General features: G+C 44.6%; 1 protein-coding gene across 7 annotated transcripts in view; it reads left to right on the top strand.

Moving 5' to 3' along the window:
- The window catches only part of ZNF280D (zinc finger protein 280D), a 235,533-nt gene that overhangs the window by 32,338 nt on the left and 178,872 nt on the right, over positions 1–24,323 (top strand). For 2 of the 7 annotated variants that reach the window (XM_033920137.1, XM_033920138.1), the window contains exon 3: positions 14,477–14,637. In XM_033920137.1, the coding sequence (XP_033776028.1) occupies positions 14,477–14,637 (161 nt within the window). Of the gene's footprint in view, positions 1–14,476; positions 14,638–15,727; positions 15,783–17,101; positions 17,191–17,427; positions 17,484–24,323 lie in introns of those variants that run through there. The other 5 variants (XM_033920139.1, XM_033920140.1, XM_033920143.1 and 2 more) reach the window with 4 other exon arrangements.

The following is a 24,323-nucleotide window of genomic DNA, read 5'->3' on the forward strand; positions in this document are numbered from 1 at the left end:
GCTTTCCTCCATCTTAAGTCTTGCCAGGATTTTTCTCTCCTCCTCCTTTTCCTTTCAGCTTTCTTCAATTTATTTTTCTACCTCTATGTCCAGATTTAACTCATTCTTGCTACCTAGACTTCAAATTCACTCTTTCTTATGGTCTACTGGCAGCTTTCCTTCACCCTGGCTCTCCTATTTTATTTCTCCTTATTCCTAGTCTTTCACTAACTCTGCCCTATTTCCCCCTTCTAAACAGTGTTTGCCCCTGTATTTGCCCTTTCCCCTTCCATAATCACCTCCCTCCTTCCTGTCTCTCCCTCCAAATATCTGCTCATTTCTCTCCCCTCTTCCATCCAGCTTCTGCCCCCTTCTATTACAGCGTTTGCCTTCTCTCTCTCCCTTACCATCCAGGATCTCCACACTGTTTCCCTTTCCACCAGTATCTCCCTCTTCTGTCTCGTCCCCCCTTTCCATATTGTTTTTCCTCTCTCACTTCCCCCTTCCTTCATTTCCCTCCTATCTTTCCCTCTTCCATCCAGGCTTCTGTCTTCCTTCCTCCCTCCTATACAGCTTATTCCCTCTCACCTTCCATCCAGCATCTCTCGCGTCTATACAGAATCTTTCCTCTCTCCCCTATACCAAACAATTTCCACCAGCTTCTGCCCCCTCTCTTTCCTCCCCCTCGACTTCCACCAGTGTCTACCCCTCACAAGTATTCCACCAACATCTGCCCCCTCTCCTACCTACCCCATATCCACCAGTGTCTGCCCCTTTCTCTCCTCCACTCCACATCCACCAGCGGCTGCCCCCCCCCCCCTGCAGCATCCCTACTACTGCAGCTGCTTTCCTGAAACAGCAGCAGTAGTGGTAAACTCAAACAGACTGATTATGGGATCATACATATCTGTGGCTGCCAGCTCTGGCCTGGACGAAGTGATGTTGGAGAGGGTGGGCCAGGCAGCCGCTGGTTCATAATAATAATAACGGATTATCAGAAGGGATTATCTCTTTCTTTAGCAAGGATTCTAGCAGTCTCCTGACCCTGACATGAAAATGGGCTCTTCAACATTGAAATGAGCCCTCCGGTGGATTTTTAAAAATTGCCGAACCATTTTCTAAAAGCAGCATTGGCTTTTTGCTGCAAAAAAGGCGAGTGGTCCAGGGGTGCCGATCAGTGTCAGAGACTGCTAGAAACCTGTGTTGTGATGCAGCAGGAGGATAGCCATTCTCTCCGCTGCATCACAACACTCCTATAAAACCCCGGCCGCAATCACCCCTGCAGCAGGAGAGATGCCCACTCTCTCCTGCTGCAAATAAAAAAAATAGTTATAAAAAAATCCTGACCAGAATGGCCCCCTCCCCCCCATAGCAGGAGAGATGCCCACCCTCTCCTGCAGCAAATAAAAAAATAATTTAAAAAAAGTCCTGACTGGAACAGCCCCCTCCCAGCAGGTGAGATGCCCACTCTCTCCTGCTAGTAGTGACTCGTCTCCGCTACACCCCCTCCTTACCTAAATTGATGCGTTGATCTAACTGGGTATTCCCCACATCCAGTCCATCAGGCTCTGATTGGCTCCTATGGGAGGGGCCTTAAACATCTTGAACCAATCAAAGCCTCGGGCCCCTCCCCAGATGTATCAGGAAGGGTCTTAGGGTTCTGATTGGGCCGGATGCCTGAGGCCCTGCCTATGGGGTGTCTGGGCCAATCAGAGCCCTAGGACCCTTCCTGATGTATCCGGGAAGGGGTCTGAGGCTCTGATTGGCCCAAAATGTTTAAAGCCCCTCCTATAGGAGCCAATTGGAGCCTGATGCACCGGATGGGGCCTGAAACACCCTGGGCCAATCGGAGCCTCAGGCCCCTCCCCAGAGAATACCCAGTTAGACAACGCAGCACCAACTACAAAGAGAATGTTCTGCCGGCTCATCAGTTTAGGTAAGGAGGTGGTATAGCAGAGACAGGGGAGGGGGTCACTACTAGTGCTGCCCGATTCATGATTCGAATCGATTCACCGATTCGAATCAGGTGAATCAATTCGAATCGATTCAATTTTTTAAAAAAACGGCCTCCCGATTCAATGGCCGACCCTTCCCCCGTGCCTTCCTAAAGCAGGAGCTGCAGCGCTGTCTCTTGCTGGCCATCCGCTGCTGCTCCTGCTTGAGGGGGGAGGGTCGGTCAGAAAGGCCTCTCCCAGCTTGCCCTGCTCTTGCCTCCCCGCTCTTACCTCTTTAGGCTAATAGGGCAGCTTGCAGGCTCGGTGGTGTTATAGCGATCCCTGCAGCTGCCCTTGGTCCTCAGCGGCACATTCTTTCTGCCGCGATCCTGCCCCTGCTCTGACGTCAGGGGCAGGATCACGGCAGAGAGAACATGCCGTTGAGGACCAAGGGCAGCTGCAGGGATCGCTATAACACAGGGCAGAGTGTTATAGCGGGAGAGCATCCTCTCTGCTGGGCCCGAGCCCTGGAAAGCTACCCCCGGAGGCAGGTTCAGGCCCGGAGGATGAGCTGCTCATCTCCCAGTACCGCCGACTCTTTGGCCGGGAGCTGGAGGCCGCACGAGCTGGCACTGGAGAGCGCCGCAGACATGCAGGTGAAGGGCGGGAGCTCCTCCGGGAACCCGCCACGGACTGAGGAGGAGGAGCTGCAGCGCAGGCGGGGAGCAGTCAGCCCCGAAGACGTGCTGAGACTGCAGAGAGTCACCACCGGTCAGTACTGGGTTCTATAGCCGTGCTGCTGCCTTATTACGGGAGCCTGGGCCTTAGGATGGGGGTTAACTAGCTGCCTTCGGCTTTATAGGTGCGTTATTGCCTTACTGTCTCCACAATCTCCTGGAAGAGGTGGTGGAGACAGAGACTGTCTGAATTCAAAAGGACCTAGGATAGGCACCTGGGATCTCTCGAAGAGAGAAAGAGATAATGGTTACTGTGGATGGGCAGACTGGATGGGCCATTTGGCCATTATCTGCCATCATGTTTCTATGTTTCTAAGACTTCTGAGGAAATTTTAAAAAAGTTATGGGATAGGAGGTAATGTTCTATTATGGATTAAGATCTGTTTAAAAAATACGTAGCAAACAGAGAGTAGGGTTAAATGATCAGTTAGGGTGCTGGTCTTTGACTGGAGGGCCGCCGCGTGAGCAGACTGCTGGGCATGATGGACCACTGGTCTGACCTAGCAGCGGCAATTCTTATCTTATCTTACCAGCAAGCCTACAGACTGCCCTATTAGCGTTAAGGAGGTAAGAGCGGGGAAGGTGCAGGCTGCGGGGGGAGCAGGCGTTCGTTTGCTGCGGGAGGGGGAGCAGGCCTTTGCGGCGGGGAGGAGGAGAAAATGTGCCTTGGCTGCAGGGGGGAATAGGCCTTCCTGGAGGGAGCAGGCCTTCGTGGGGGGAACAGGCTTTCAGGGCAGGGAGGCAGGCCTGTGCAGAAGGAGAAGGAGTAAGAGAGGGGAGGGGAGATGCCAGACCTGACCTGGGGTGAAGTGAAGGGAAGAGAGACCAAACCAAAAAGAGGGGGAGGAAAGCAGAAGAGAGGTGCTGGACTAATGGGGAGAGAGGGAGAGAGAAATGCAAGACCACAAGGGGAAGGGTACAAGAGGGACAGATACTGCTCCAAATTAGGTGGGCAGGGTGCAGGATGGCAGGAGCGATAGGAGAAAGCCTGTACCTGGGGAAGGGGATACAAGAAGTAAGGAAGAGAGAAAGAAGCTGGATATGGGGAAAGATAAGATGCTGGGCATGGAGGGAGCATAGGAACGAGGACAGTACTGGAGAGGAGAATAGGAACAGGGACACGAGAGATGCTGGATAAAAGGGTAGTTGAGAAAAGGAGAGATGGTGGATCTGTGGATGGTGGGGGTCCATCACTGCAGCTGCGGGGGGATGGAAATGAAAAAAAGGAAAGATATCAGACCTCTGGGGGAGGAAAGGGAAACATAAGGGGAGGACAGAGATGGAAGATGGATGGTTAGCAAGAAGAAAGAAGGAGAGCCTGATCAGAAGACAACCATTTGAAAAATGTTTTGTGATTACAATACGTCAGATTTGAAATGTGTATCCTTCCAGAGCTGGTGTTGGACCTCAAACATGAGCTAGGATTTAATAGAGAGAGGAAAAGTATTTTTTGTTTGTTTATTTTGTTTACACCATAGTGCCAGTATGGTTAGGAGAAGGCAAAGGGGTGAAGAGGCTATAAAATAAAACCACCAGGATGTTTTTTAAAAAACCACCCAATTGGGCAGGAAAATTGAATCGAACCGAAAAATCGATTCAATAGGCTGAATCGAATCAAAATTTTTTTTTCCTGAATCAGGCAGCACTAGTCACTACTAGTAGGAGAGAGTGGGCACCTCCTCTGCTGCGGGGGAAGGGGGGGCTGTTCCAATCAGGATTTTTTTAAATTATTTTTTTATTTGCAGTGGGAGAGAGTGGGCATCTTTCCTGCTGCCAGAATGCGGTCAGGTTAGGTTTAGTCATGGGGCAACATGAGATGGTCGTGGCCGGGTTTTTAGGGGGGGTTGTTGTGATGCAGCAGTGAAAATGGGCATCTCTCCCACTGCATCAATACACAGGGGTAATGGGAAGAGTGTGTTTTTGGTTTTGTTTTTTTACAGGGTTTTTCTGCGCATGTGTCCATCAACAATGGGCATATGCAAATGTAGGAAACCTTCGCTGCTGTCCGGCAATCTGTTTTGCATGCGCGATTTTTAAAGAATGTCTCGGGTTTTTAGATTCGGTATCAGAACGGCTGCGTTAGCAGACCGTTGCTTTTTAACGCAGGTTTTTGAGAATTTTCCTCAGTGTCTGAATTTCTCAGCAGGTAACCTCCTTCCCACCATAGAAAGATATAGACCCAATTCCTCCACTTGAGCACAGTGTATGGATGCACCTTCTGTCTTGATTAAATTGTAAACTCCTTTGAGAAGGGACAGTCTTTTCTGTGTTTTGATTTACACGCTGCATATGTTTAGTAGCGCTATAGAAATGATTACCGTAGTAGTAGTAGTAGGCTGTCCCTACAATACAATCTTTTGGTTTTTCATATATTGCCCCATCCTCCTATGTATCTAAAGCCTTATTGAACTTCTTAAAAGAGCAAACTCTACTTAACTAGTCTCCAAAGAATAATATAGTTCTACAGTTTTATAAGCTTGAGCCTTCTACTAGAGAAAGTTTCTGGCAGGCAGAGCAGGGTCTGTCTTAGTCTCCATTTAAAAATAAAAGCACATTTTAGAACTAGTTAATAGAATACACAAACCTTTCCAATACTTTTAAAAATTAAGTGTTTTACCAGAGGTAGAATCTAAATTGAAGCAGAAGATTTAGGGCCTGTTTTACAAAGCCATGCTAGCGGCTGCTGCGCGGCAACAACCCCGAAACCATTTAAATCTCTATGGGCATCAGGGCCGTTACCTCGCTGCAGCCGCTAGCGCGGCTTTGTAAAACAAGCCCTTAAAGTTAGGAGCTAGAGAATGACACGGGGAAAAAATTTGTCCCCGTCCCATCTCCGCGAGCTCGGTCCTCTCCACAGAAGCCTCAAATAGTTTTATACTGAACTTATTTTATTAAAGTATAAAAAGAAACAATATTCTGTACAATTATCATTTTATAAATCAAAGTTCTAGCTGCTGAACTAGAGAAAGAGAAATTTTTATCAACACAACTAATATACAAACGTGATCGAGAAGAATGATGACAAATCCTTTCTAAAATAATCTTAGAGGTGATCCATATGCACCATCAGTTTATGTGCGGATGGGAAGACAACGACCTGAGATAATGGGCTTAGAAGATAGTTTACAATAAACACCTCTGGAAAATAACCCTCCAACCCCAACACATCAAGAATACTAACCCATCACTCCACAGCATATACAGGTAAGATGTCGGAGGAAGGATACATGCATATTTTTAAGTAACTCTTACCCTAAGTGTCCCAAAGACTCAGTTCTATTCTGAGTGTCGATCTCAAAACTGGCAGTGTCATTTTCAAACACTTTAGTAACATAATTCTCAGGGAAGGAGTCCTTGGCAAAGACGTGAAGGAGAGCAGTCTTCCCACACACTGGCTGTCTCCCATCACCACTATCTTGCACTTCATGTTCTGGTTTGGATCCATCATAGATTTGCTCGATAGTTTTTGGCTAGTTCTTCTTTCCTTCATTGATATGAACTTTTCTTCACTTTCAGCAAAAGTAAGTTTCAAAAAACAAAAACCCCCCAATAAGAGGAAATAGAAAACTAAACCATGCATGAGACCAGTCACTGTTTAGCGCCAAACTCTCAGCATTATGTGAGGCAGTAAAGCCCACCAAAGCACACCCCAAGTAATTCCATCGTGCACAGCTCCTAAACCAACTCACGTGTGTCTGCCAGAAACTTCTTCGATGCAACTTCCTGTTTCCGGTTGCGTCAGAGGCTAACTTGCAATGTAGGTAAGGGGAAGTGAGGGAGGGAGATGCCAGGATGGGCGGCGGCAATCGTCAGGAAGGAGGGAGGGGGCTGATAGACCGCACGGTGACCGCACTCATTCCCGTGGAGACATGGCCATTCACTGCTCTACGGGGCGAGCATTTTTTTCCCCCACAATTTCGTCAGGTTACCTGCGGGTAACAGCCACCGTGTCATTCTCTAGAAGCAGTACTCAAGCTTTCTATTTAAAACAAAACAGAAGGTCACTTTCTGTCTTGCCATAAGGAACAGAAACTAGTGCTGCTGACCTGAATTAGGTGTTAATTATTTTCTGTGAGCTTCAAGGTCTGTTGTAGCAGTCCCCTAGAAATCATATCTGTGTAAAGAGAAGAAAAGTCCAAGGTAGCATTCTTTCTGAGAGGAGAGAGAGATGGAAGAGGACATTCTCTTTCTGAGAGAAGAGTAGAAGACACATCTCTGGGTAAGTATATATTATTTTGCTCTGAGCTTTGATAGGTTTTGTGGAGAAAAGCTAAATTGTAGGTTCCCTTCTATAGATAGTTTAAATCAGGGGTGTCCCTCCTCAAGGGCCACAATCCAGTTGGGTTTTCAGGATTTCCCCAATGAATATGTATGAGATCTATTTGCATGCACTGCTTTCATTGTATGCTAATAGATCTCATGCATATTCATTGGGGAAATCCTGAAAACCCGACTGGATTGCGGCCCTCAAGGAGAGACTTTGACACACCTGGTTTAGATCTTAAAAGAGCAAACTCCAATTAGCTAGTCTCCATAGAATAATAGCCTTTTATAGTTATACAATTTTATAAGCTTGAACCTTCTGGTAGGCAGAGCAGGGTCTGGCTTAGTCTCCATTCCCTCCCATCCACCGTCCAGCATCTTAACTTATTGTTAATTATCCTAATCAGGACAATAGGAGAACTATTTATATTTCATTACCTGCTAAGAATCATCACTAAATAAACATACAATATAACCCTAAGACTATCTAAGAAACAAACACTAAATAAAGCATATAATATAATCCTAAGGCTCCCTATACTAGTCTAATATATTCCTAGTATCTTAATAAGGTTTAATTAATTAATCAGCTGAAATAATAAGATGCAGATAGTAGACCAGCAGCAAGAGGGGTGCTATCCAGTCTTGCGTTGAATGTCACATGAATGATTTTCTTCCAGTTGGCGAGAAGTTATATGTATGTGCTCGCTGCAAAAAAGCTCCTAGCTCTCAGAGAACGAGTACATTTCCTTGAGTAGCAGACATGGAGTTGTTGAGGGAGACAGAGAAGTATATAGAGGAGACCTACAGGGATGTTGTAGCGAAGTCCCACCTCCAGTCTGGCAGCCCTTATGCTGCCTTGGAGGAGAGAGATGAAGTAGGAAATAATCCTGTATCTTGGACCTACCCAATATTTTCTCGCACCGAGGATATGTCTCCAGGGGTTTCTGCCCAGGAGGGAAGGGTTAGGGCAGCTGTTGTAGTTGGTGATTTGATCATTAGGCATGTAGATAGCTGGGGGCTGGTGGATGTGAGGATTGCATGGACACTTGCCTGCCTTGTGTGAAGGTGGCAGACCTCACGCGTCACTTAGATAGGATTTTAGATAGTGCTGGTGAGGAGCCAGCTGTCTTGGTACATGTGAATAGGACAGGAAAATGTGAGAGGGAGGTTCTAGAAGCCAAAATTAGGCTCTTAGGTACAAAGCTGAAATACAGATCCTCCAGAGTAGCATTTTCAGAAATGTTCCCAGTTCCATGTGCAAGACCCAAGAGGCAGGCCAGAACTCCGAAGTCTCAATGTGTGGTTAAGATGATGGTGCAGGGATGAGGAATTTAGATTTGTTAGGGACTGGGCAACCTTCTGGGAAAGGGGGAGCTTGTTCCAAAAGGATGGACTCCACCTTAATAGGGATGGAACCAGGCTGCTGGTGCTAATGTTTACAAAGGAGAGAGATTTAAACTGAGATGTGAGGGAAATCCAGCAATCGCTCAGGAGTGGATGGTTCAGTGTGAGGTATCCTTGAAGAATACTATTGAAACAGAATATTTAGGGAGTCTCAGTAGAGAGGTTTCAATAATGGTGAAAGAAAGCCAGGAGGGTTTAAAAGGAAGACAGAGTAAAAGACTCAAATTTTCCCTTGCTTCTCAGCAGCCTAATTTGAAGTGTCAAAGCACAATTTGAAGTGTCTGTATACATAAGAACATAAGAACATAAGAAGTTGCCTCCGCTGAGGCAGACCAGAGGTCCATCTCGCCCAGCGGTCCGCTCCCGCGGCGGCCCATCAGGCCCATTGCCTGAGCAATGGTCCCAGACTATCCCTATAACCTACCGCTACTCTTATCTGTACCCTTCAATTCCTTTATCCTCTAGGAACCTATCCAAACCTTCTTTGAAGCCTTGTAACGTGCTCCGGCCTATCACAGCCTCCGGGAGCGCGTTCCATGTGTCCACCACCCTCTGGGTGAAAAAGAACTTTCTGGCATTTGTTTTAAACCTGTCTCCTTTTAATTTTTCCGAGTGCCCCCTTGTACTTGTGGTTCCCCGTAATCTGAAAAATCTGTCCCTGTCTACTTTTTCTATACCCTTCAGGGATCTTGAAGGTTTCTATCATGTCTCCTCTAAGTCTCCGCTTTTCCAGGGAGAACAGCCCCAGCTTTTTCAGTCTGTCAGTATATGAGAGGTTTTCCATACCTCTTATCAGTTTAGTTGCTCTTCTCTGGACTCCCTCAAGTACCGCCATGTCCTTTTTGAGGTACGGCGACCAATATTGGACACAGTACTCCAGATGCGGTCGCACCATTGCACGATACAGTGGCAGGATGACCTCCTTTGTCCTGGTCGTGATACCCTTCTTAATGATACCCAACATTTTGTTTGCTTTTCTTGAGGCTGTGGCGCACTGTGCCGACGCCTTTAAAGACGTGTCCACCATCACTCCCAGGTCTCTTTCAAGGTTACTTACCCCTAGCAGTGATCCTCCCATTTTGTAGCTGAACATCGGGTTCTTTTTCCCTACATGCATGACCTTGCATTTCCCTACATTAAAGTTCATTTGCCATTTTTTGGCCCATTCTTCTAGCGTCGTTAGGTCCCTTTGCAGATCTTCGCAGTCTTCCATGGTTTCAACCCTGCGGTAGAGTTTGGTGTCATCCGCAAATTTAATAACTTCGCAATTTGTTCCCGCCTCCAGGTCATTAATAAATATATTGAACAGGAGCGGTCCCAGCACCGACCCCTGCGGAACTCCGCTCGTGACCCCATGCCAGTCTGAGTAATGGCCCTTCACTCCAACCCTCTGTTTCCTGTCTGCCAGCCAGTTTTTGATCCATCGGTGGACCTCCCCTTGCACCCCGTGTCTCCACAGTTTTTTAAGCAATCTTTCGTGCGGTACCTTGTCAAAGGCTTTTTGAAAGTCAAGGTAAATGATGTCAATGGATTCTCCTTTATCCACCTGTCTATTTACTCCCTCAAAGAAGTACAATAAGTTTGTGAGGCATGACCTACCCTTGCAGAAGCCGTGCTGGCTCGTCTTTAGCTGTCCATTGTTTTCTATGTGTTCACAGATACTGTCCTTAATCAGTGCTTCCATCATTTTTCCCGGGACCGAGGTCAAGCTCACCGGCCTGTAGTTCCCTGGGTCCCCCCTTGAACCCTTCTTGAAGATGGGCGTGACATTTGCAATTTTCCAATCCTCCGGGATCTCTCCAGTCTTTAAGGATAGGTTACATATTTGGCGAAGTGGCTCTGCTATTACGTTCCTTAGTTCCTTTAGTACCCTTGGGTGAATGCCGTCCGGACCTGGCGATTTGTCGCTCTTTAGTCTGTCTATCTGCCTGAGGACATCCTCTTGGCTTACCTCTAGTTGGACCAGCTTTTCATCCCGATCCCCATTTACGATGTCCTCCGGTTCCGGAATATTGGATGTATCCTCCCTCGTGAAGACTGACGTGAAGAACTTATTTAACCTGTCTGCTATCTCTTTTTCCTCTTTTACCACTCCTTTTTTGTCTCCATCATCCAATGGCCCCACTTCTTCCCTTGCCGGTTGCTTCCCCTTCACATATCTGTAGAACGATTTGAAGTTTGTTGCTTCCCCCGCCAGTCTCTCCTCATATTCCCTTTTAGCTTTTTTAACCACACGGTGACACTCCCTTTGGTGTTCTTTGTGTTCCATTTGGTTGTCCTTTGTTTGGTCCTTTTTCCATTTTTTGAACGATGTTTTCTTGTCACTTATCGCCTTTTTCACTGCAGTTGTTATCCACGCTGGGTTTTTTGTTCGGTTTTTTTTTGCACCCCTTCCTGAATCTGGGGATGTACAGGTTCTGTGCCTCTTGCACCGTGCCCTTGAGTAGGGACCAGGCTTTTTCTACAGACTCCATCTTCCTTTCGCTACCATTGAGTTTCTTTCCCACCAGTTTCCTCATGCCATCATAATTCCCTTTTTTGAAGTTGTGTGCTGTCGCTGTGGATCTTTTCACCTTTGATGGTCCAATTTCCAGCTTGCACTGGATCATGTTGTGATCGCTGTTTCCTAGGGGTTCTAGCACCGCCACCTCCTTTGCAGGTCCCCCTAGCCCATTGAGGATTAGGTCGAGAGTTGCATCCCCCCGTGTTGGTTCCGTGACCAGCTGTTCCATGAAACAGTCCCTCGTGGTTTCCAGGAATTTGGTCTCCCTTGTGCAGTTTGAGTGTCCAATACTCCAGTCTATCCCAGGGTAGTTGAAGTCTCCCATCACCATCACGCTTCCGCTTTTGCATATGCTTGAAGTCTAAAAAATAAAATAGGAGAGAGTATATAGCACTGAATGATGAGGTAGATATAATAGGCATCTCGGAGACCTAGTGGAAGGATAGTAATCAATGGGACACTGTATTCCCTGGGTACAAATTATATTGCAAGGATAGATTAGATCAAATTGGAGGGGGGTTGTGCTATATGTCAAGGAGGGAATTGAATCAGCAAAATAAACATTTTGCATGACATAGAGAGCATATGGATAGAAATTCCATGTGTGAAGGGAAGGAATATAAAGGTAGGGTTATACTACCGTCCCCCGTGACAAAATGAGCAGACAGATGAAGAAATTTTTCAGAGATTAGGAAAGCTGGAGAATTGGCCAACAGTATAATGGGTGATTTCAAGTACCACAATCTTTCTTTTGGGTGAAGCAGATAAAGCATATACATACAAATTCTCCTTCAAACTAGATTATTTATTTAAAAGATTTCTCAACCGCCTTTTCCTAGGCGGCTTTACAAATAGCAATATACATAAAATAAAAAACATACCAAAAACAAAATTTATACAAACAAACATTTAAAATCATTCAGTGAAAACAATTCACAGTGCTCCATTATATATTAATCCAAAAACCGGAGTAAACAAGAATCATCATTCATTGCAATGCTTCTACAAAAAGTGTAGTCTTGAGCATTTTCTTGAACTTCTGAATATCAGAGAGCTCTTTGTGGTCCAGTTCCACAGAGTTACTCCTATGATGGAAAAAGCAGAAGATCTCATATTTTCATAGTTCACTTCAGATCGCAGAGTTCTAAGCGGTCGATAGATTGCCATAGTGTGCGATAAATACCAGGGAATCCCATGATAAATTACTTTGAACACCAGTTCTAATGTCTTGAAAATAATCCATGAGCACACAGGTAACCAGTGGAGTTTCCTCAACCAAGGTGTTATGTGTTCAAACTTTCTAACACTACAGATTAACCTTGCAGCAGTGTTTTGAATCATTTGTAAAGCTTTACACTGTACTATTGTAATTCCTAAATAAAGGGTGTTAATAGTCCAGTTTTGATAAGACGTCTGTACCACTATATGGAAATCATATATAGACAACATTGATTTTAAGCGTCTTAACAATCGCAACTGGAAAAAAGCAGACTTAAGAACATAAGAATTGCCACTGCTGGGTCAGACCAGTGGTCCATCATGCCCAGCAATCTGCTCCCATGGCGGCCCTTAGGTCAAAGACCAGTGTCCTAACTGAGTCTAACCTTACCTGCGTACATTCTGGTTCAACGGGAACTTGTCTAACTTTATCTTGAATCCCTGGAGGGTATTTTCCCCTATAATAGCCTCCAGAAGAGCGTTCCAGATTTCTACCACTCTCTCTGGGTGAAGAAGAACTTCCTTACGTTTGTACGGAATCTATCCCTTTTAACTTTAGAGAGTGCTCTCTCATTTTCTCTACCTTGGAGAGGGTGAACAACCTATCTTTATCTACTAAGGGCCTGTTTTACAAAGCTGCGCTAGTGACTGCTGCGCAGTAATGGCCCCGAAGCCATAGAGATTTAAAGGGCTTCGGGGCTGTTGCTGCGCAGCAGCCGCTAGTGCGGCTTTGTAAAACAGGCTGTAAGTCTATTCCCTTCATTATCTTGAATGTTTCAATCATGTCCCTTCTCAGTCTTCTCATTTCAAGGAAGAAGAGGCCCAGTTTCTCTAATCTCTCACTGTACGGAATCTCTTCCAGCCCCTTAACCATTTTAGTCGCTCTTCTCTGGACCCTTTCGAGTAGTACTGTGTCCTTCATGTACGGCGACCAATGCTGGACGCAGTATTCCAGGTGGGGGCTTACCATGGCCCGGTAAAGTGGCATGATAATCTTCTCCGATCTGCTTGTGATCCCCTTCTTAATTATTCCTAGCATTCTGCCCGCCCTTTTTGCCGCTGCCGCACATTGCTTGGACGGCTTCATTGACTTGTCGACCAGTACTCCCAAGTCTCTTTCTTGGGGGTCTCTTCGAATACTGCACCGGGCATCCTGTATTCGTATATAAGATTTTTGTTACCGACATGCATCACCTTACACTTATCCACGTTAAACCTCATTTGCCATGTTGCAGCCCATTTCTCGAGCTTGTTTATATCACACGAGGACTCTCCTGACATTTTGTCTCCTGGAATGTTAGACTCGCACTGAGCTGCAACTGTACATGAGTAACCCTGAAACATGTCACAACCTGCATAGACTTGTTTCAACATGCTTGCTACGTTCTAATATAATCAGGTAGATAAATTATTGAATGCCACTCATAAGTGTAGTAATCTGATTTCTAAATTATGAGGCACTATAAAGATCCAGTACCAGTCTCAAAAGCCTAGATTATAGAATGAATAGCTAGCATACTTTATCAAGCCAAAGTTCTTAGTGTCAGTATTGCAGCCTTTTTTGTTGAATACCCAGCCCTCAAAGAGCAAATATAAAGTAGACAACAAGACAAATAAGAGATTTCCTAAATATTAGCCACAGAAAGCAATTAAAGCAAAATATTTTCAGCCAAGCAATGGAAAAAACTATAGAATAAAATAAATGGACTTAAAGCTGACAGGAGTTTTCAAAATCCCCCCCCCCCCCTTTACTAATCCGCGATAAGCGTTTATTAGCGCATGGAGCCGCACTGAATGCTATGCACTGCTCCTAACGCTCATAGGAACTCTATGAGTGTTGGGAGCAGCAAGGAGCATTCAGTGCGGCTCCCTGTGCTAATAACTGTTATTGCAGTTTAGTAAAAGGGGGGATTTATCAACACTTCAAGAAGCCTTTTTGTCCTCAGAGAAGGAAAATTTACTTACCTGTAGTTGGTGTTCTCCGAGGACAGCAGGCATATATTCTTACAACCCACCCACCTTTTGTCCTGCAAGCTGACGGGCAGGAAGGCACTGTCACACGTATGGTATGGGCACTGCCTAACGATTTATAGTGACAGTGCACTTGGCAGTAGCTATACTGGGTTCCGTGGTTGATGTCGCCTGCGTGTGAGTATATATGCCTGCTGTCCTTGGGGAATTGGTAAGTAACTTTTGCTTTTTATAAGTTGCCATAAACAGCTTTTTTGGTTGTCATTTTGTGGACTGCAAATCTGAAATAGAAATAACAGCGGGTTTTCTCTTGAATTGGATTTATTTTCTTGATATATTGCTTGTACAAACGTATTAAGCGGTTTATGAAACATAAAGGGGTTAGCAGTGCAGTTAAGTAGTTTTTAAATCTGGTCTTGTTTAATTCTTACATATGCACTAGTCTCTTTTCATTTTTTAAACTGATCTAGGATTAAAATGGCAGAACTCTTTATGGAATGTGAAGAGGAAGAATTAGAGCCATGGCAGAGGAAATCAAAAGTGGTTGAAATTATAGATGATGATGATGATGATGATGAGCCTATCTTTGTTGGAGAAATAACAAGTTCAAAACAAGCTACTACAAGTAAGGCATTGTTTTATTCTATTTTATATGCAAGAAAATCTTAAATTCATGTGCTTTTGACACATGTATATTAGAGGAATAATTTTCTGTATTGCATTGTATATTAAAAATATTCAAACAGTGATTATGTTGTATTGTTTGCATTGCTGTAGAATTTTCACATATTGTGCACAAAATCTAATTTTTTGCACAAAATATTCTGTGTAGCTCAACATCAATTGTTCAGGTTCATAGTATGATGATCTAAAAATAGTGAATTTTTCTTTAAGGAAATTTACTGGGGGTTTTTAAGATGAGAATTTTTCATGATAAGTTTTTGTTAAATGGAAAGGTCATGCGGTGAGATTTATAGAGTGAAAGTTTTGACAATTGCATCTCCATTGAAACTACAGTATTCTTGATTACATGACACTAAGATTTGTTACCATAAATTGACTACTTTACTATACTGCATTAACTTATAAATGTATGAGTGCCTATTAAGGCATTGTAGTGTGTTCTGATACAGAATTATTGACTACTAATCTAGTATCATGGTATTTCTCTTTAAAAAACTAAGCAGGGAAGTCAACTTTTGTAATGTATTCATAAACTGTCTAACAAATACTATATCTGATTTACTTTGTGAGTTGTAGCTTCAGATCTGTATAAACGTGTTTTTGTAACGGTTATACATCTACAAGGTATGAAAAGGTATTTCATGACTGACTGACTTTGCAGGGATGCACTCACCATTATACTATTTCCCTTCCCTTGATAATTTAATTTAGGGGTGAGATGATGGGAGTACTGTACTTGGTAAGTGCCTTTCTTCACTGAAGAATGTACATCACCCACCCAGATACCTTGCAACTTAAGTGTAATCCTCTCAACTCCCTTTTCCTCAGTTCTCCCCAAACTCCAAAACACTTACTGCTGCTCCTTTTCTCTGTTGCTTGGGAAGGGAAGGGGGCTATTGGTGCTGCCTTTTCTGCCATGTTTTGACTAGGATTGTTGGCTATTGCTACAAATTGGATACCTGCCATTTCTTCTGCTCCTTTTTTGAGAAGGTGATGTTCTCCATGGCACTGCTCTGTCAGTGCTGGTTTCTTGATCTTCCGTGATGGCAGGTGGATTTTCCTAGCAGGAAATATCAACTGTCTGAGGTGAGTAGATGAATAGGGTTTTTTTAAATTCCTGCACATGTGCATTTTCTAAAACTGTTACAAAATATGTTTTTTAAGCCATACAGAGAATGCTTATTGTTTGTATTAACACAGACAGTGTAGTTGGTGTTAGGGGTGTACAGGTCAATTTTTTCATATTGTTTAGTCTCCTGTATTTATGGATTTTTCACTTACCCCCTCTCCCATTTAGGAGGCAGTTTTGTGCACCCTAGTCTTCAGTAGGGCATTCTACTGAGGATACAAAAATCCCCACACAATTTTGTGTTTTTCCTGTTGTGTGTTAATGACGACATGAGAAGTATCATTGGCATTTCCTGTGATTATTCAAATGAATGCACACTCCTAGTCTGTGTGGCTTACTTCTGTCATTCCTTAACCTCTAGATGTCAGGAATCATATGAAATGTTTGTGATTCATCTGTGTCCTTGATAATAATTATTGTAAATCTTTATAGTGCAACAATCCTATTATTTACTTTTTAAATTCTGCACTCTGGGATGCTGATCAATTATCTATACGCCTTAATTTGTGATTAATTCCTGCCACATATAGAAGCAGAAGATTGGTTTGTATCTGATTTGTGCATGGATGATACCCATACGGCTTGTACATAGGGCTCAGTGTGCAATCTGCTAGTAAAAGAGATAAACCAGACCTGCACATATATATTGTACGTACCATATTTCAGGTGCATTAGTGCAGGAGGCCATTTCTTATCAATAGAGAAACACATGGGATTTCTGGAACCAACTTATATGGTGGATTGCTCAGATACTGCCACCCAAGAATGTAGTGGAATGTAAAAGCTATGTTTATTGGGCTGAGGTCCTTGCAACCTAACATCCTGTCTCTTACAGTAGCTAGTACAGTTTGCAAGTACTTATTATATCCTATAAAGATATTTTATTTATTGGGATTTATTAACCGCCTTTAGGAAAAGATCACCCAAGGGTGTTGTACAGCTTGACAAAAACTTAGGGGTCCATTTACTAAGGCACGCTAGCCGTTTTAGCGTGCACTAAACACTAATGTGTCCATTCTATTCTATGGACACGTTAGCATTTAGCGCGCGTTAAAACGGCTAGCGCCTTAGTAGAAGAGGGGGATTAGTTTTGATAACAGCAAACCAGTAGTGAAATGATCCAATATAAACACTGACAATGAATGACATAAACTTGTGAATAACAAATTGAATCCTAAAATGTACATCTAGTTTCTACAGTTAAATTCCAGTTATGAGCAATACCTCTTCCAAGTCTACCTGGCTAATCATATTTTTTGGTGAATTTTTCTTTCAGGAACTTGTCCAATCCTCTTTTGAATCCTTCTGTGTTGGTTGCCTTGACTATATCTCCCAGCGACAGATTTCACAGTTTAATTAAATATTGTATGAAAAAAACAACAACTTTCTTTGATATGTTTTCAATCATTTGGTCATTTAGTTTCCTGAATGTTCTCTTGTTTTTGTGTTTGACAGGTTAAACAGATATTCCTTAAGTAAATGTTTTTCCCTCATGATTTTATAATTTGTTATACCCCCCTCTTGTTTGCTTTTCAGTTCAGTGGTCAGCTAGTGAGAGCAACACTGGGGAATGTGAAAATGGAGAATAGATGCACAGGAGAAGGCTAGAATTGTGATCTCTTGTACAGAGCCGTGCAAAGGTTTTGCATCACCTCCAAGTAATACATTGTTCCATCTTTCTTGCTGGATCACAGCAATATTTCTGATGCCTACAGCTGCATATTATATACTGACGTGTTCATAATGTTATGCTCTATCACCCTGCATATTTTAAATTGATTTAGGACTTCAGATTTAAGACTTGTAACACACAAACTGCAGAATGTCGATATTTTGTAAACGGATTACATTAGCTATTTCAATATGTACTAAGTTTAATAATAATAACTTTATTCTTGTATACCGCAATATCATGGAAGTTCAAGGCGGTTAACAATAGAAGAGACTACATTTACAGCGATGTTACATTTACAGCGATGTTACATATATAGCAATGAAAAGGCATATACTATGGAGGCCTGACTAAGGCAGGGCAATTAGATAAAAACAGAGATTGATTAAGAGAGGCCATAAGTGGCTTGATAAGGAGGGCAAAGTCAGAGGGTTTGGAGGCATATCGAGGTCGGGAGGAGGGCAGGGAAGGAGGGAAGGGAGAGTTAGCGGAATTTGTCGAAGAGGTAGGTTTTTAGTGACTTCCTGAACAGGTGGTAGGGCGGAGAGTTGGAGATGAGGGCGATTAGGCAATTGTTCCATTTGCCCGCTTGGAATGCTAGGGTTCTATCAATGAATCTCTTGTAGAGGCAGCCTTTTAGGGAGGGAAAGGTGAATAAGTGGGCATTTCGTGTGTGAGAGGGGCCTGCTATTTCAAGGTGCTTAGACAGGTAAATTGGGGAAGAGCCTGTTAAAGTTTTGAAGCAGAGGCAGGCGAACTTAAAGATGATCCCTGCCTCTACTGGAAGCCAGTGGAGTTTGATGTAGTAGGGACAGACATGGTCGTATTTTTTGAGATCGTAAATGAGGCGGACGGCCGCATTTTGGACTATTCTTAGACGTTTGATGGTATTTTTATAGGATCCCAGGTAAATAATGTTGCAGTAGTCTAATATGCTTAATACCAGAAATTGAACGAGTAGTCGGAAGGCTTGGTGGTCGAAGTAACGTTTGATGGTGCGCAGTTTCCAGAGGGTACAGAAACATTTTTTCACCTGGGCACTGGTATGGTCATCGAAGGTCAGGGTGCGGTCCAGGATGACTCCGAGGATTTTTATGGTGGGTTGGATAGGGTAATCTAGACCATTCAATTTGAGGAAAGTGTTTGTTAATTTATGGTTGGGACTCGCTAGGAAAATTTTGGTTTTTTCAGTGTTCAATTTTAATTTGAATTTTGAGGTCCATAGTTCTAACTTGGTGAGGATAGAAGAGGTGAGTTGTTCCGTATCTCGAGTGAGTGAGGTAACGGGAATAATGATAGTGATGTCGTCTGCATATATGAACGATTTTAGATTTGAGTCTGCTAGGGTTTGTGCCAGAGGGGCCAAGTAAATATTGAATAGGGAGGGGGATAGGGGAGAGCCTTGCGGGACTCCACAAGAGTTATGCCAATGGTGGGAGAAGGCTCCATTAGTGTGGACCTGGTAGGTACGGTTAGTTAGGAAGCCTGTGAACCAATCTATTACCTGTCTGGAGATGCCGATGGAGTCAAGGCAGCTGAGCATAATGTCGTGGTCGACCAGGTCGAAGGCACTGCTCAGATCGAATTGAAATATCAGGGCGCTTTTGCCCAATGAGAACAGGTGGAGAAGGTAATTTGTCAGGGCAGTTAAGACGGTTTCTGTGCTATGGTTTGGGCAGAAACCGGACTGGGAGTCATGAAGAATATTGAACTTGTCAAGGTATTTTGTGAGGTCGTTGTTAACAAGACCTTCCATGAGTTTTTGGAAGAATGGTATGTTGGCGATGGGTCTGTAGTTGGCGGTGGAAGAGATTGGTTCCTTGGGGTGTTTTGGGATAGGGGAAATGAGGATGTGGCCGAGTTCAGTTGGGAAGTGGCCAGTGGACAGGCATAGAGATACCCAATTGAAGAGTTCTGCTTTGAATGATGGTGGGAGGACAGGTGTCTAATAGGCAGTTGGAGTTGGCGTATTTAGCATAAAGTTTGAGGAATAGATTCCAGTCAGGATTTTCAAAGGAGGTCCAGGACATGTCGGCTATTTATTTGTATTTTATTTGTTTATTTGTATTTTAACTGTTATCCCCTTCAAGATCAGGTAGCCCTGAAAAGGGCTGGTTGTTTTCCGCTATTCTAATAACGTATGGGCCAGCCTTTGTTCTTGATAACAAGCTTGCAGCGTTGAGACATGGAGTGAACCAATTTTCGAAGTTCATCTGGCTGTACAACATGGTGCCAAGCATTAATCTGTGCTTCAATCAACTCGATCTTTGTTTTTGGGTGTTTTCTGAACACCTTAAGAGCAAGATTATTCCACAAATTCTCAATTGGATTGAGATCTGGTGAATGCCTGGCCATTCCAGTCGCTGAATATGGCTCGATGTCATTCACTTTGTCACCATCTTTGCCCGATGACAGAGTGCATTGTCATTCTGAAAGTGGAAGTCACTCTGGAAGAGATTCCTTGCAGACGGAACCATTATGTTTTGCAAAGTGGAGAGATATTTATCACCATTCATCATGCCATTAATCACCTGAAAGCGTCCAATGCTATTGGCTGACATACAGCCCCAGACCATGATTTTTGTCGGATTCTTTACAGTCATAAGAACATAAGAACATAAGCAGTGCCTCCGCCGGGTCAGACCATAGGTCCATTCCGCCCAGCAGTCCGCTCCCGCGGCGGCCCAAACAGGTCACGGCCTGTCTGAGTCACCAGAAGGGGCCCCCTTGCCACCTTGGTTTCCCATTGAGTCCTATCTTCCCATCGAAGTCCTAACCCTCCGGTCTTGCACATCCACGACCTGGTTGGATTTCTATACTTATTACCTGGTTAGCTTTCTATACCTGTGTTACATCCCAGAACCTCTCTCAGTATCCCACGATCCCCCTATCCCTCAGGAATCCGTCCAATCCCTGTTTGAATCCTTGTACCGTACTCTGCCTGATCACTTCCTCCGGTAGCGCATTCCAAGTGTCCACGACCCTTTGGGTGAAAAAAAACTTCCTTGCATTTGTTCTGAACCTATCTCCCTTCAGTTTCTCCGAATGCCCCCTCGTGCCTGTTGACCCCTTCAGCCTGAAGAATCTGTCCCTATCCACCCTCTCTATGCCCCTCATGATCTTGAAGGTCTCTATCATATCTCCCCTGAGCCTCCTCTTTTCCAGAGAGAAGAGCCCCAGCCTATCCAGCCTCTCGGCGTATGAGTAGTGTTCCAGCCCTCTTACCAGTTTCGTTGCTCTCCTTTGGACTCTCTCAAGTACCGCCATGTCCTTCTTGAGGTACGGCGACCAATATTGAACGCAGTATTCCAGATGTGGACGCACCATCGCTCGATACAATGGCATGATGACTTCCCGCGTCCTGGTTGTTATGCCCCTCTTTATGATGCCCAGCATCCTGTTGGCTTTTTTCGAGGCTGCTGCGCACTGTGCAGATGGCTTCAGTGATGCTGTCTCCCAACAATGCCCCCCCCCCAATTTGTAGTCGAACAACGGGTTCTTTTTCCCTATATGCATGACCTTGCATTTTTCCACGTTAAATCGCATTTGCCATTTGTTTGCCCAGTCTTCCAGCTTGTCCAGGTCCCTTTGTAGGTCCTCACACTCCTCCCTGGATCTAACTCTGCCGCACAGTTTGGTATCGTCTGCAAATTTTATAACCTCGCACTTTGCCTCCTTTTCCAGGTCATTGATAAATATGTTGAAGAGTAACGGCCCCAGCACCGATCCCTGTGGCACACCGCTCGTGACTCCCCGCCAGTCAGAGTATTGTCCCTTTACTCCAACCCTCTGCAGTCTACCCGACAACCAATGCTCGATCCATCTGTGCACATCCCCTCCCACCCCGTGGTTCCACAGCTTCCTAAGCAGCCTTTCATGTGGCACCTTGTCGAAAGCCTTTTGAAAATCAAGGTAAATGATGTCTATAGGTTCCCCATTGTCCACCCGACTGCTTATTCCCTCAAAGAAGTACAGAAGGTTCGTTAAGCATGACCTTCCCTTACAGAATCCATGCTGGCTTGTTCTCAGTAGGCCATATCTCTCGATGTGCTCGCAAATACCATCCTTGATCATAGCTTCCACCATCTTCCCTATAATTTAAGTCAGGCTCACCGGCCTGTACTTCCCGGGGTCACCCCTCGATCCCTTCTTGAAGATAGGTGTGACATTCGCCAATTTCCAGTCCTCTGGTACCTCTCCAATTTTCAAGGATAGGTTGCAAACATGCTGGATTGTGCCCGCTATTTCTTGTCTTAGTTCTTTCAGAACCCTTGGGTGGATCCCGTCCGGGCCCGGCGATTTGCCGCATTTTAACCTGTCTATCTGCTTGAGGACATCCTCCTTACTTACCTCTATGTGTTCTAATTTTTCAGCCTGTTCCCCACTCATGAGCTCCTCTGAGTCCGGTATATTAGATGTGTCTTCTCTCGTGAAAACCGACAAAAAGAACGTGTTCAACCTCTCAGCTACCTCTTTATCCTCCTTAATCACTCCCTTCCTATCCCCATCGTCCAACGGCCCCACCTCCTCTCTCACTGGTCGCTTCCCCTTTACGTAACTGAAGAATGCCTTGAAGTTTTTCGCCTCCCTGGCCAGCCCCTCTTCGTATTTCCCTTTTGCTTTTCTAACCTCTCGGTGGCATTCCTTTTGGCATTTCCTGTGCGCCTGGTGATTTTCCTCCGTTGGGTCCTTTTTCCATCTCCGGAAGGACACTTTCTTGTCGTTTATTGCCTTCTTTACTTCTGTTGAGATCCAAACCGGGTCCTTTGACCGCTTGTTCTTGCCGCCTTTCCTGAAACTTGGGACGTACATTCTTTGTGCTTCCTGCAGGGTGTCCCTGAATAGGGTCCAGGCACTTCCTACAGTCTCCATCCTAAGGATGTTTTTGAGCTTCCTCCTCACCATTTCCCTCATAGCAACATAGTTCCCTTTCCTGAAGTTGAGCGCAGTTGTTGCGGTCCTCCTTACTGTGGGTGTCCCCCTTTCTAATGTGAATCGGATCGCGTTGTGGTCACTGTTGCCTAGTGGTCCTCCCACTTCTACCCCTCTTGCAGGCCCCCCTAATCCGTTTAGGATGAGGTCAAGAGTAGCACTCCCTCGCGTCGGTTCCCTGACTAGTTGCTCCATGAAGCAGTCCCTCACAGCTTCTACAAATCCTGTTTCCCTAGTGCAGTTGGAGTGACCCGTACTCCAGTCAATCCCCGGGTAGTTGAAGTCCCCCATCAAGTCCAGGCACTGTGGTTTGAAAGCCTCATTCTTAAATCGTCTTACAAACATGTTGCACTGGCCTCCTAACACACAGAAAGTACTCTCATTGCTGAAGAGAATGTTTTCCACACCTCTGAAGTCCACATGCTTTACTTTCTGGCCCACTCAACCCGTCGCTTTCTTTGCATCGCCGTTACCAATGGGTTCTGTCTTGCTCTACAACCATGTAGGCCAAACTCCAGGCACCACTGACATACTGTTGAGGCAGATACGTTCATTGAACGCATTTCCTGCCACTTGGTTGAGAATTCTGGTGATTTGAGTTTGCGATCTGCCACTGAGATCCGGCAAACAACCCTGTCCTCTCGCACAGTGGATCTGCGTGGGCTTCCATGTCGAGCCCTGTCGGTCACATTTCCAGTCTCTTTTTTCTTACTGAGCAAGCGTATGACTGCACTTTGATTGCACTTCACCCTGGCTGCAATTTGCTGGCTTGACTAGCCTTCTTCATTAAGTACAACCACCGTCACACGTTCTTCTTTTGTGTTCTTTCTCATGTTGCGATTATGCTGTCACTGGAGTAGCAGACAGTTATGAAAACTGATTTCCCACTTCGCCATATATGTGCGTGAATACTGCGCTGTGATTGGTTCCTCAAAACAAACGCCATTGGTTGAAAAAGGAGTGATCTGATTGGACCGTTTCAATCCAATTTTTGATGCGAAATATTGACATTTTTTGACATTTTGCAGTTTATGCATTATAAGTCTTACATCTGAAGTCCTAAATCAATTTAAAATGTGCAGGGTGATAGAACACAAAATTATGAACACGCCAGTATATAATATGCAGCAGTAGGCATCATAAATAGAAACATAGAAAACATAGAAACTTAGAAGATGATGGCAGAAAAGGGCTATAGCCCATCAAGTCTGCCCACTCTGCTTACCCACCCCCTGTCTATGCCCTAATGACCCAATTTCCTTATCTTGACCCTCATAGGGATCCCACATGGGTATCCCATTTATTCTTAAAGTCTGGCACGCTGTCTGCCTCGATCACATGCACTGGAAGCTTGTTCCAATGATCAACCACTCTCTCTGTGAAGAAATACTTTCTGGTGTCACCATGAAATTTTCCGCCCCTGAGTTTGAGCGGGTGCCCTCTTGTGGCCAAGGGTCCCTTGAGAAAGAAAATATCATCTTCCACTTCGACACGTCCCGTGAGGTACTTAAATATTTCGATCATGTCTCCCCTCTCCCTACGTTCCTTGAGAGTGTAGAGCTGCAATTTTTTCAGTCTCTCTTCGCACGAGAGATCCTTGAGCCCCGAGATCATCCTGGTGGCCATCCCCTGAACCGATTCAATTCTGCGCACATCTTTACTGTAATGTGGCCTCCAGAATTGCACACAGTACTCCAGATGAGGTCTTGCACACAGTACAGTGCACACAGTACAGTGCTGTGATCCAGCAAGAAAGACGGAACAATGTATTACTCGGAGGTGATGCAAAACTTTTGCATGGCTCTGTACATGTGGAGGTTGTGTCAGTTTTTCATTTGTGATGAACCTTTTCAGCTACTATGTAAAAACTGAGTTTATTAGCTACAGAGTTACG

The sequence above is a fragment of the Geotrypetes seraphini genome, chromosome 14 (genome assembly GCF_902459505.1).
Source record: "Geotrypetes seraphini chromosome 14, aGeoSer1.1, whole genome shotgun sequence".
Lineage (NCBI taxonomy): Eukaryota > Metazoa > Chordata > Amphibia > Gymnophiona > Dermophiidae > Geotrypetes > Geotrypetes seraphini.